An 11205-nucleotide genomic window follows, 5' to 3' on the forward strand; every position below is an offset into this window, starting at 1 on the left:
TCTACCCCGTGCGCCCTGTGCCACCTGTCACCGCACCGTGTGCGGTTTGTCTTGTCTGTGCGCCTGTCTGGGCAGAATCCCCACTGTTCTGTTCACGGTGGGGGGTAGGGGGGGTGTCCGTGAGGAAGCTCTGTGGCAAATGGAAAAGTTAGCCTGTATACCAAAGTTTCCTCCAGGTGGAGGACTGATGGTGGGGGGCATAGGGTGCCTGACACAGAGGACCCAACCACAGGGCCTGCTGAACAGGCCAGCCCCCGGACACCCAGGCCTCAGGGCAGTCCCCAACTTATGCTGGGCACTCCCTGGTCCTTGGCTGTCAAATGTACATAAGCTATCAGTGCCAACCGTCCCTTCACACCCACCCGGACGACCCCAGTGATCACACAGCTGCCAGGGTGGAGAGGGACAGTCTTGGCCCCAGAGCATTCTGGGTACTGAGCACTATCTTTCGGTCTCTGCCTTTCTAGCGCCTAAGGCACACCCTGCCCCAGTCCTAAATTGACTCAGTTTCACTTTGTTTCATGTGTCCCGGAAGGGCTGGGAAAGTGCGCATCCTGGTCAGAGCTGCTCCCTGCCTGTGGTTTCTTGTTGTCTCTGTTGCTAAAAAGAGGCTCCAGGGGCCCGAGAAGATGGTGGAGAGAAGAAACGAACCAGCCATGCAAGAATCTTTATTCTCCCGCTCCGTCTCTTTTGCAGAACCTTCTGCGTTCTGGGACAGGATTGGGGCCTGTGGGGGCCCAGGGTGGGGAGCCTGTGGGTGGATGCCGGCCATGCAGCTGCGTCCATCTGGCTACGTCTGAGCTCCTGGCAGGACCAGGCAGCTGAGAGCTCTCAGGCCAGTGTCATGGGAGACACGTGGTCCAGGGGAGGCAGGTGTGGGCAAGCCCCTTCCTGGGCTGCAGGGAGGATGGTTTCTTGGTCGGGAAGGAGACAACCTCCATCTGAGTCTCAGCCATGTTGTGCCCTTCAGAGCGAGGTCTCGTGTGTGGAGCCCCAGGTGGCCTCTGGGACCCGGCCCTGTGGGGGTTCCATGGAGAACTGGCATCAGCAAAGGCAGACCTCAGGAGCCGAGTGCCCGGGAGACGGTGCCTCCTGGGCCCATGCACAGCCCATCAGGTTCAAGTGCCTTCCTGGGGTGTGCAGGTCAGAGCTGAGATGGAGCCAGTGCCCTGGAGGTGGTGCTGGTGTGGAGATGGTGAGGGGACGCAGGTCTCCGGGCGAACTAGCAGGGACCCGGTTCACTCTGAGCCCAGGTCGGGCATGGAGGGCCTGAACTGAGATTGCTGGTGGGGACAACCAGCTCTCTAGTGTCTTCTGCAAATGCAGGGGCGAGGCTGGTCATCTGAAATCAGGGGAGCTCTGTGTCTCCTTGTCTTCCTTTTGTGCTTCCAAGGTGCCCAGGGTATCTTCTGAGGTTACAGAAGGAGGGCAGACGATGCTAGCCTCCTAGGGAGTAGCCGGGGTGAGTGATCGGCAGCTCCAGAGGCAGGGCAGCCCTCTGAGCCTCTGATGGGCCCCACTGTCCCCCTTCCAGAGACTTCAGCTGCCTGGCCTGGTCACCTGTGCAGTGTGCTCCTAGGACACGTGTGAGCTCAGGCCCTTGTTCTTTGGGGGCATCCGGCCCTCACATGTGGGGCGAGGAACATTCAGTGGTAGGAAACCTTGACCAACGTCTGGCCAGACTTCTCCCAGCTCTGGTGTCTGGCTTGTTCCTGGGCAGATCCAGGTGGGGACCGACCTGGGATCACCCTCTTGCCAGCCCAGGAAGGTGGAGTAGCTGGGACAGTTTCTAGAACTTCTCTGATTGTTTCCCTTTAATGGCAGCCACGCATGTAGTGTCCATGTCACACACGCGGGGGCTGAAGCTCCAGGCTGGGCGTCTCTCAGAGCTGCTGAAATGCAAGCTCCGGTCCTTAAGTCCAGAGAGACAGGTGAGGTTCCCCCTGGTGTCCACTTGGGGCCACTAGAGGAAGCAGAGGCGTGGCCAGTGACGAAGACCTGGAGCCTGGCCTTGGTCCTTGCCGGCGAGAACCCTGTGACGGCACACGCTCACAGGGCACCCTTCCCATGTGCACCCACGGGTCCCCAGGCCACAAGGCCTGCTTTCTTCCCCAGACCCACCTTCCCAGGCGCCGGTGTCAGGGGCTGGGCTCCCCTGGCAGCTGGGCTGCGTACAGGGCCAGAGTGTGATGGAGAAACTGGTACTGCTCCGCCGTCTGAATCATGCCCCCCCTGTGGGGACAAGCACAACCGTGAGTCCCCAGGGTGACCCTGACGTCTCCGTCACACTGACTCCTTCTCTGCCTCCTGTTCCTTCTTCTGCCCTCAGACCTCCCCCACCAGGGGCGAAGCCTGGGGTGGGCCGCGAGCAGGACACCCCCACACCGGCACACGGTCCTCTCAGAGCAGCCCCTCCTGGGGCAGACAGGCCCCTGACCTCTCAGGTTGGGCCAGGAACACTCCAGAGCCCCAAGGCGTCCTCTTCCCGGTCATCTTCAAGTTAAGAATAACAGCCCCACACATGCGCACAGGAGGCTTTCACGTTCCCAAACCCGTTCGCACACATTCACTCACGGCAGCCCCCCGCAGAACGGGACCTTACTCCTCTCTAGACAGACACTTGGGGCCCAGAGAAGCACAGTCACTGCTCAGTGAGAGGCAAGCCAGCCTTTGCCCGCTGGTCCTGTCTCCAAACGCAGTGCCTCTGGGCATCCCTCGTCCCTGCCTCGGGTCTAGAACCGACCAACGCTGGGACCCCGCCTCTCCCCTGAGCAGGGATTTAGGAAACAGCCAGAGTCAAAAACAAAAGAGCCCCGAAGGCGTGGCTGAGCCCACGGACTGGCACGTTGAACTCCAGGCCCTCACGCTAAGACCAGCGCACAGACTCCTCCCCTGGTGCAATTGCCGGAGAGACAGCTGTGTGCAGAAGGGGCGCCCCCCTCTCCCACAGGAAGCGCCGGCTGCTGACAAGCCCGAGCGCCTCTGACCCGGGCGCGCAGGCGCCGCCCCCGCTCCCGCGCACACCCACCTGTCCAGCCGCAGTTGGCATACGATGCCCAGTATGTCCACTTCCCCTCGGGCCTTCAGCTGTTGACAGCCTATCCGGGTGGCGATGAAGCAGCCGGTCCGGCCAATCCCTGCGCTGGGTGTCGGCGGGGGAGGGGAGGAAGTCACAGGTGGGCGGGGAACGTGGGTCCCGGGAGCAAGCCCTGGAGAAGGCGCAGGCACGGAGCCCACTCTGCTCGCGGGCTGGGGACGTGGGGCTGGAGGGAGGCGGCAGCACCCATGCAGCCCACAGCTGGCACGGGACGAGTTCCGTCTCTTCCTGGCCTCGCTCTAAGCCGCCGCCTCGTCGCTCTGAGGTCCCTGTGCGTGTTTTGATGCGCTCTCTTCTTAGCAGCTGACAGCGGTTTCTAAGTGACAGTGCCCACGCTGGGCTGGCTGGCTGCCGGGCCTCCTTATCTGACCTTGACTCCCGCTCAGGGCAGCTCTCACTGCTGACACACAGTCGTTGCCACCGCGGGTCTTTCCCATGCTTCTCTCTCCAGCCCCCCATCTTGCCCGTCATTTTAAAACCTTCTCAGCTCCCTTCTTAGGAAGTCACCCTGTGTGAGTCCCTGACAGGAGCCACTCGCCACCTCCCAGCGCTGAGGTCAGGGGCCACCGCGTACGGGGTCACGAGCCCGTCTGGACTTCCTGCCTCTGTTCCGCCTCACGTAGGAAATGCTCCCCCAGACGGTGTCCTTGTTCTAAGCTTGTCCCCTACACGCCCCCTACTCTACCCCAACCCCCTTTTCACGCTGTAGCCAAAGCAAATCCAAGTTCCTCAGGCGCTCTGAGGGCCCCTCATCACCAGGCGTTCCGGCCTCACCGGTCCTCACTGTCCCCCTGTGACCTCCAGGCCGTCAGCTATTCCCAGCAGTGTGTCAATTTGAACATCCGTCCCTGGGCCTTTGCACATGCTGTGCCACCTGCCTGGGACACTTCCCCTTCCCCTCGTCACCTTTCAGGATTCATCTTAGCTTCATGTCCTCTCTCCTGGAAAACCTGCTCTGGCCAAAGTCTGAGCTGGGAAACTTGGTCTTCTACCCCGTGCGCCCTGTGCCACCTGTCACCGCACCGTGTGCGGTTTGTCTTGTCTGTGCGCCTGTCTGGGCAGAATCCCCACTGTTCTGTTCACGGTGTCCCCTCAGCCATGCACACTGTTCCTGATGGCAGCAGGTTCCATCGGCATTGAATGAACATGTACCCCCTGCCCCAGCAGACGGGGAGCTTCCTGACACCGTCACCTCCCTGGGTTGTGCCGACGTCCAGCCCACACACCCAGGTGCTGCACAAAGGAGGGGCTAACGGGGTGCTGGCTGAACCGAGAGGTTCCTGTTGGTGGGAGCTGGGCCTGCCCAGGAGAGACCCCAGGGGAGGCAAGGGGGCCTGGCCCACGGCTGCGTGGAGGGTGGGCGCCATACCTGCAGTGGACCACAATGGGGCCGGCACTGGCAGCTGCCTCCGGGCTCTCGTCCACCTCAGTCATGAGGCGCAGCAGCGGCCCAGCCGACTCCGGGGTCTGGTGGTCAGGCCAGGCCGAGAAGAGGACGTGCTTCACTGGCCGGCACTCCTCCTGATGCTGGCATGGGGACAGGCACGAAACCCGGGTCAGGGTGGGGCACTGCCAGCCTCCCTCGCTGGTGCCAGGGGAGGCCAAGGCTGGGATGGCCCCGGGGGGCTGGTCATGGTCCCCGAGCCGTAGGTTCCCTGTGCACCTGGCCTGTACCTGGATGGTGAGCTGCCGCACGGTGTATTCCGGGAGCTCTCTCTCGTCTTGGAGGCAGACCCGGAAGGGCCCGTAGGTGGCCTCTTCTGTGGGCCAGTAGTGGACACATTTCTAGGAGGGAGGGAGCTGGGAGTCAGGGGGGGGCACATCAGCTGGAGCAGAAAGGGATGGGCCGCCCTCACCTCCTGCTCCCACTGGGGGGCTCTCCTGGGCTTGGCACTGCAGCCCACCTTCTGCTGGATAGCCAGGACGGGATGGGGACATCACAGGAGCTTGGCTGACAGGGGCGAGCGGGGCCTGGCTGTAGGTGTTGTCAGCTCCCAGGGGAGTTCTGAGCTGCCCCGAGTTGTAGGTGTGTGTGTGTGGGGGGGGTAGCTCTCTCCGTGTCACCGAGGACTGTGGCTCTCCCTCCTACCTCCTTGCCTTCTCGGAGCTGAGTGAGCATAACAATGAGTGACACTTCTTCCTGCCACACCATCTCCCAGAAGTCTGACACAGTGTTGGGCATGGGGCCCTGGGTGGCAATGTAGACCTTCTCCTGCCCGTCGTAGCCCTGGAGAGGTGGGTGCACAGGAGAAGGGGGGGAAATGGTGACGGGGAGCCCCCGACTCTGCAGAGCCTAGAATCAAGCTGAAGCCAGTGAGTGTGCTCACGCAGACACACACGTGTAGACACACACCGGCACACGTGCACACACACACACACACACACACACACACCGGAAGCCACATGGTGCAGAGGACGTGGGTTCTGGAGTGAGACCGCCTGGGCTCCATCCCTTTTGGCTGCTGACTAGCTGTGTCACTGTAAGCAAGTCACCCTGCTTCCGTGAGCCTCAGCTTCTCATCTGTAAATTGGGCATAATCTCTGCCTGCAGGAGTGTATTGCAGGAGAGCCTGGCGCATATCAGGTCCTCTTTAAGTGCACGTCATCAGAAACTACTATTCAATATCGAATGAATGTTTCTTTTACATATTACTTTTACTTATTTAGCAGCAAGATGAGGTGCTCTTGTCAGCCCTCTTTTGTCTTCTTCAGAACCCTCAGCCTCCTGCCTGAAGGTGAAGGTGAAATCCAGACCCCTGTTCACCTGGCTTCTGCGGGCAGGTGGGGGAATCTGCCTGACCCTTTCCACCTGTCGGCGCCTGACCGCTGACCCACCCGCTTCGGCCCCTAGAGGGCGCAGCGTTCACATCCGGTATCGGGGCCTTCGCGGTGGGAAACCCAGCACACCCAGCCTCCGGCCTGACTGCCCACAAAAGAGGGGCTGCACGGTGAGCAAGTAAGGCTGGCGGGGGACCGGAGGAGGGAGACAGACGGGGACAGAGGCAGCGCGGGGCGCCCGTTTGTGCTGGCACCTCCCATGCAGCCCTCAGGTGCCATCAGCCCTCCACAAGCTGGAAAGTGGACTCGACATGCCCACTGCCTCCCTGTTTATAGGTTGTCAGGGATGAGGCGGTGGGCTGGGTTCGTGGACCCGGGGGTCCTTCTGTTTCAGCCCGTTTTCTTGGCGGTGTCGGCCCGCTCAGGCTCCGTGTCAGCCTGGCAGGACAGGCCAGCAACGAGTTGGAGTGGGGAAGCCACCAGCCCCGCCTGGCCGTACTCCTGAGGACGTCCTCAGACATAGCCCCCTCCCCGCCCCATGGCCAGGCCGCTCACTCGGACGTAGTTGGCGTTGATGTAGTCTCCGTCCTCTTGGCTCTGTGCGCGGCCAAGACAGACACGACTCTGGGGATCTAGGAGGTAAAATCAGCAGAGGTCAGAGGCCAACCAGGGGGCAGGGAGTGGAGACTGCCTCCGGCCAGCGCGCGTCCCTGTGCTCATCAGAGCGCCTGTGGGCAGCTAGCTACAGATTGTTTCCTGTGTAGGTAATAGGGACCCACAGCGTGTGTTTGACCAGCAGAAGTCAGGCAGAGGGACGTCCCCTCTGTGGTGGCTGCGGGACTGGTTACAATTAGGACACGGGGAGGGTTCCTGCCCCACTGCCGTGACAGCCCCCGACCCACCCACGCCCACGCAGGCACCAGCTGGGCCGCTGGGAGGACGAGGATTGGGGGGGGGGCCTGAGCTGAGGCCTCAGGACTGGGCGTTGCTGAGCCGGGTGGGCCCCTAAGGCTACTCTGAGCGGGGGAGGAGTCCCCACGGCCTCGGGCCTGCCTCTGCGCCCAGGTCTGCCTCTGCGCCCAGGTCTGTCAGGCTTGCAGCCCCGTGACCTCCGTCTCCATCATCGTCACTGATCCCTTGCCAGTCACTGCCCTGCTGCCATCTCAGCTTTTCCGAGCCCCTCTGGAGACCACACCGATGAGGCCTGTTTCCCTGCCAGCCTCTGCTAAGCGTTTCCCACGTGTGAGGAGGGGCAAGGGGCAGGTTTGGTGTCACTAGCTGTGTGACCTTGGGAAAGTTATGCAGCTTCTCTGTACCTCAGTTTCCTCGTTTGTAAAACGGGGATAATAAGCCCACAGTACCCGCATCAGGGACCAGTTCAGGAGATGCGTCCCTGAGGGGCTGGAGCAGTGCCCGTGACTGAGGGCCCCCTGGTGGTCAGGCCCCACCGCCTGGCCATGTGGTGTTGCTATCTGTCTGCGAGGGGAGAGGCCCACATGCGGCCGCTCCTCTCAGGCTGGGCCGTGCGTCTTGCCTCCGCTGTCCTCCAGCCCCAGGGCAGTGCCACCTCCTTGGCCCCCCTGCTGCAGTCCTTACTTGGCAAGATGGTCTTGTATCGGTCCTTGGATGCATGGCCAGGAATGTCCAGGTCCTCAGGGTTGACGAAGTTTGAGGGGATCTTCTGGCAAAGGAGGACACGCGTGAGCAGCCGAGACCCCTCCAACCTGCTTTCCCCCCAACCCTTTCCTGGCAGAGCCGGGCCCTGGTTGTCCGGTCCCTCCTGGGGTCAGCACGTGGGGCTGATGGAGGGGGGGCAGAAGAGGGCATAGGCCGGTGTCCTCCCTCGAGCCCGCAGGCCCAGGGTAGAGTGGTGCCAGCTGGCTGCCTCTGAATCAGGGGGGCAGAGTGAGCCTCAAGCTCTTACCAAGAATTCCTCTTCCAGCTGCTTGGGGCTGGGCGGCTGGTGCTGCAGGGCCCAGCGGGTGAGGGGGTGTCCAGCTGTGCGCAGAAAGTGTAGAGTGACCTCCCGGGGCGTGTTCACGGAGCAGATGGGCTCCACCGCCCCCAGGGACCGCACGTCCAGCACCAAAGCGACGTTGGAGCCCCTCCTGCAGGGACAGACCGCCAGGGCCTGGTGATGCTTGGTGACACTTGCTCTGCTTACAAGTGCGTCTGAGGAGGCCCTTCCGGCCTTGCCCTGACCCGTGGCACAGCGGATTCCAGGGCTCAGGCCCCAGCTGCAGGCCTTCTTCGCTTTGTCAGCCTTGAACCCAGCGGCCCACACCAGCTGGCCTCCTCTTCCCGTTCCTGACCTGGCCCCCAGAGCTTGGCAGCCCTTTCCCAGGGACCCCTCAACCCAACCTGAGGATCAGGGAGCACGGGCTAGGTGGCCATGGGACTTTGGGCCCCAGACATATAGGGCATGCAAATTACATGCAAATCAGCACATTGGGTTTCCCTTCCAGACTGGAGTCTACACCTGAGGGCCCCCTGGACTCAGCTGTCAAGGCTGCAGGGGCCCAGGAGGGGACAGAGGAGAGGCTCAGGACTGGGGGGCCCCATCCCCAGGAAAGCTCTCACCTCTCCTGTAGACGCACGTGCCTCTTGGCTGGTGCTTTGGGCGGCGGAGGCTGGGTCATGGCTGTCCCCAAAGACCAGGCTGGCGGCTGTGCTCTGGGATGTCCCCCACAGGCCTGGACCATGCTGGGCCCAGGGGAGGCTCACGCAGCCATGAGGCTCGCCTGGAAGACAGGGCTGACCTGAGGCCTGCCGGGCAGGACGAGGCTCCCAGGCCCAGGCCGCCTTCTGCCGTCCAGCTCCTGCTTTCACTGGGGGGACTTCTGCTCCCCACAAGGTGGTATTGCTTTCACCACGGGAAGGACAGGTCTCCACGGGGGACCCAGGTGGCCGGCAGTCTACGTCAGAGGTAGGCCAAGGTGACGGCAGAGAGTGTGGGTGAAGTTAGTACAGAATCCAGAAAGGGAGGGGCTGCCAGAGCCCCGAGTTCACAGGGCCCTAAGCTGGGGCCCTAAGCTGGGGGCCCAGGTGAGCGAAAGCGAGGAAGTGAAGCCAGTGTTCTGAGCACTGGAGGGCAAGCTCGCAGACCCCACCTGTAAGCCCAGCCCGCCGGGGCCTGGGGTGAGGAGCTTGAGGCCTCGGCAGCCTCGGAGCCAGGTGGGGACCCAGGCATGCAGGTCGCCGGCCCCTAGCGGGACCCTCTCCTCCCAAGTTCATCCCGGTCTCTGTCCACAGAGGTAGACTGGGGGTGCGTCCTTCCTCCTCTGCCCAACCCCCCATCTCCTGCTCCCTAACCGTCACAGGAAATGGCCTCACCAAGCCCTTGAGCGGCAGGCAGCGCATGGAGAGGCCGCAGCTGGGTGCGCGAGAGGGGCACGGAGGTGGTGAGGCCAGCTCCCCTTGAGGGACACTCCCCATCTCCCAGAGCCCAGGTCACAGCTTCCGAGGCGTGCTGGGGGGATGTGAGGCCGCAGGGACGGAGGCGAGGGACAGAGTGGCCCGTGCAGATGTGGGCGGTAGAAAGCGGCTCTTGCACCAGGAGGGCTCTTCGCTCTGCTCTCCTGGCAGCGCCCGAGGCCCCTGCCCCGGCACCCTGGGCCACCGGCTAGACCAGCACCCATTTCCCAGCCGGGCACTGTGGCCCCCGACGCACCCTCTTTGGCCATGTGTGCCTGTCTCCCCGGGGTTCCCGCCACCCCAGGGCCACAGGACCCCTCCTCCCCCCATCAGCACTTACCGAAGCTGCTGTGCCCCCCAGGCTGCCTCTTGCCAGATGTCTGTCTGTCTGTCGGTCTGTCTTTGAGGCTGAGGAGGCTCCAGGAAGCCCGCTTCCTCCCTCAGCCCCTCCTTGCAGCCACCCACGCACACCCAGATGCACGCTGCCCGCTTGCCACCGCCAGGGGTCAGGTGCCTCCTGCCGGCGCCCTCTGAGGGCAGGCGGGCTGCGTCCCAGCACCTCTGCTGCAGGCCCAAGGCCCTGCTCCTGGGGGTGGACGCGAGCTGCTGTTCCTGGCCACCCCAGTTCCCCCGGGTCCAGACCGTCTTGCTTTCTGGGCTGTTTCCCTGGTCTTGATGACGTCCAGCCTCTGCCTGCTCGCTCCTCTCGCTCCATGCTGCCCCACACAGAACCGTAGCTGCTGCCGTGCAAGCTGACGTGGCCGGAGACTGCTGTCCACCTGCCTGCGCCTGCCTCAGAGCCCTGGGCCCGGAAACGTGTGCCCCTTCCAGCCTTGGCAGCTCAGGGTCGGCACAGGTTGCGCCTTTGTAGAGCAAAGAGGAGGCAGGAACCGCTCCGTAGTGGGAAGGGAAGGCCCAGGCCATGCCGGAGGGTCATCCCAGGCCTGGAGCCGCACCCCAGCTCCCAGCTGCCTCGGGTCCGACCTGGGCCAGCCACCTGGGAAGCGGGTAGCGGAGAGCTTGTCGGAGGATCTGGGGGGCTTTCCCGGGCCCCAGCCCCCTCCAGGCCTCCCGGAACCCAGACACCCACTCAGAGTTCTTACAGATAGCGGGGCGTCTGGGCTCATGCCAGGGCACTCCCAAGGCTCCTTTGCTGCTGGGGCGCCTGGGGCCTGGGGCGTGGCCCCCAAGTCCAAGACTGCGCTGCCCCCAGCCCCAGCCGTGCCTCGGCGGGCTCCTCGCTGGCCAGCAGCCCGGCCGGTTCATGCTGGCTGTACTCCTGCCCCTTTACCCCGGAACAGTCCAAACACCCTTCCCTTCCCGGCCCCCAACACGCAAAATCCCGTCCTCTCTCTTCCTCCCACTTCTCTGATTCAGCCGTCAAACAGTGACAGCAGAAAAGATGCTACAATAGGCACAGGGGTGGGCACACAGGAGGGGCGGCAGGGAGGGGCTGCCCCCCCCCCCGGCCGGCCTGTGGAGGGGGGGCTGAGATGAACCGGCAGCCCTCGACCAGGCGCCTCCCGGCACTGCCCTTGCTCTTGGTGGCGGGGACCGGGCACAGGACAGGCCCCTCACGGAGCCCCTGCGTGGCCAGCCGGCCCTGGCTCCGTTCTCCCCGGGGTGTGCTCCTCCGGGGATGGGTGGTTTTCCTGTGAGGAGGCTGATCAGAGCTGGGTAGTGGCACCGGGGACACGCGGAGGGGGCAGGTGCCTGGGAGTCCCTGGACACCTGCGGGAAGTGACCTGAGGCTGGCCTCTGCCTGAACCGCATCCCACCTCTAGTTTCCACTAGAAGGTAGTGGGGGCCTTGGGGACCAAAGAGGGGGCAGGAGGGGATTGGAAAGACGGCCACCCCCTCTGGGCCAAGCTGGTGATTGTTTTCAAGAACAGGAAGCGAGGCCACCACAAGGTCAG

The 11205-nt window shown here is 63.4% G+C and overlaps 1 protein-coding gene across 1 annotated transcript; it reads right to left on the bottom strand.

Moving 5' to 3' along the window:
- Positions 1-123: 123 nt before the first annotated feature.
- Positions 124-10598, bottom strand: PTPN7 (protein tyrosine phosphatase non-receptor type 7). Its single transcript, XM_019638136.1, is given in 13 exon segments — positions 124-1963; positions 2122-2232; positions 3029-3142; positions 4467-4624; positions 4772-4882; positions 5187-5324; positions 6431-6507; positions 7472-7556; positions 7800-7983; positions 8456-8579; positions 8582-8611; positions 10380-10468; positions 10470-10598. Coding segments are annotated over 12 exon segments (1290 nt in total). The 5' UTR covers positions 10556-10598; the 3' UTR covers positions 124-1963; positions 2122-2138.
- Positions 10599-11205: the final 607 nt, after the last annotated feature.

Source organism: Hipposideros armiger, unplaced genomic scaffold, assembly GCF_001890085.2.
Source record: "Hipposideros armiger isolate ML-2016 unplaced genomic scaffold, ASM189008v1 scaffold_37, whole genome shotgun sequence".
NCBI classification, from domain to species: Eukaryota; Metazoa; Chordata; class Mammalia; order Chiroptera; family Hipposideridae; genus Hipposideros; species Hipposideros armiger.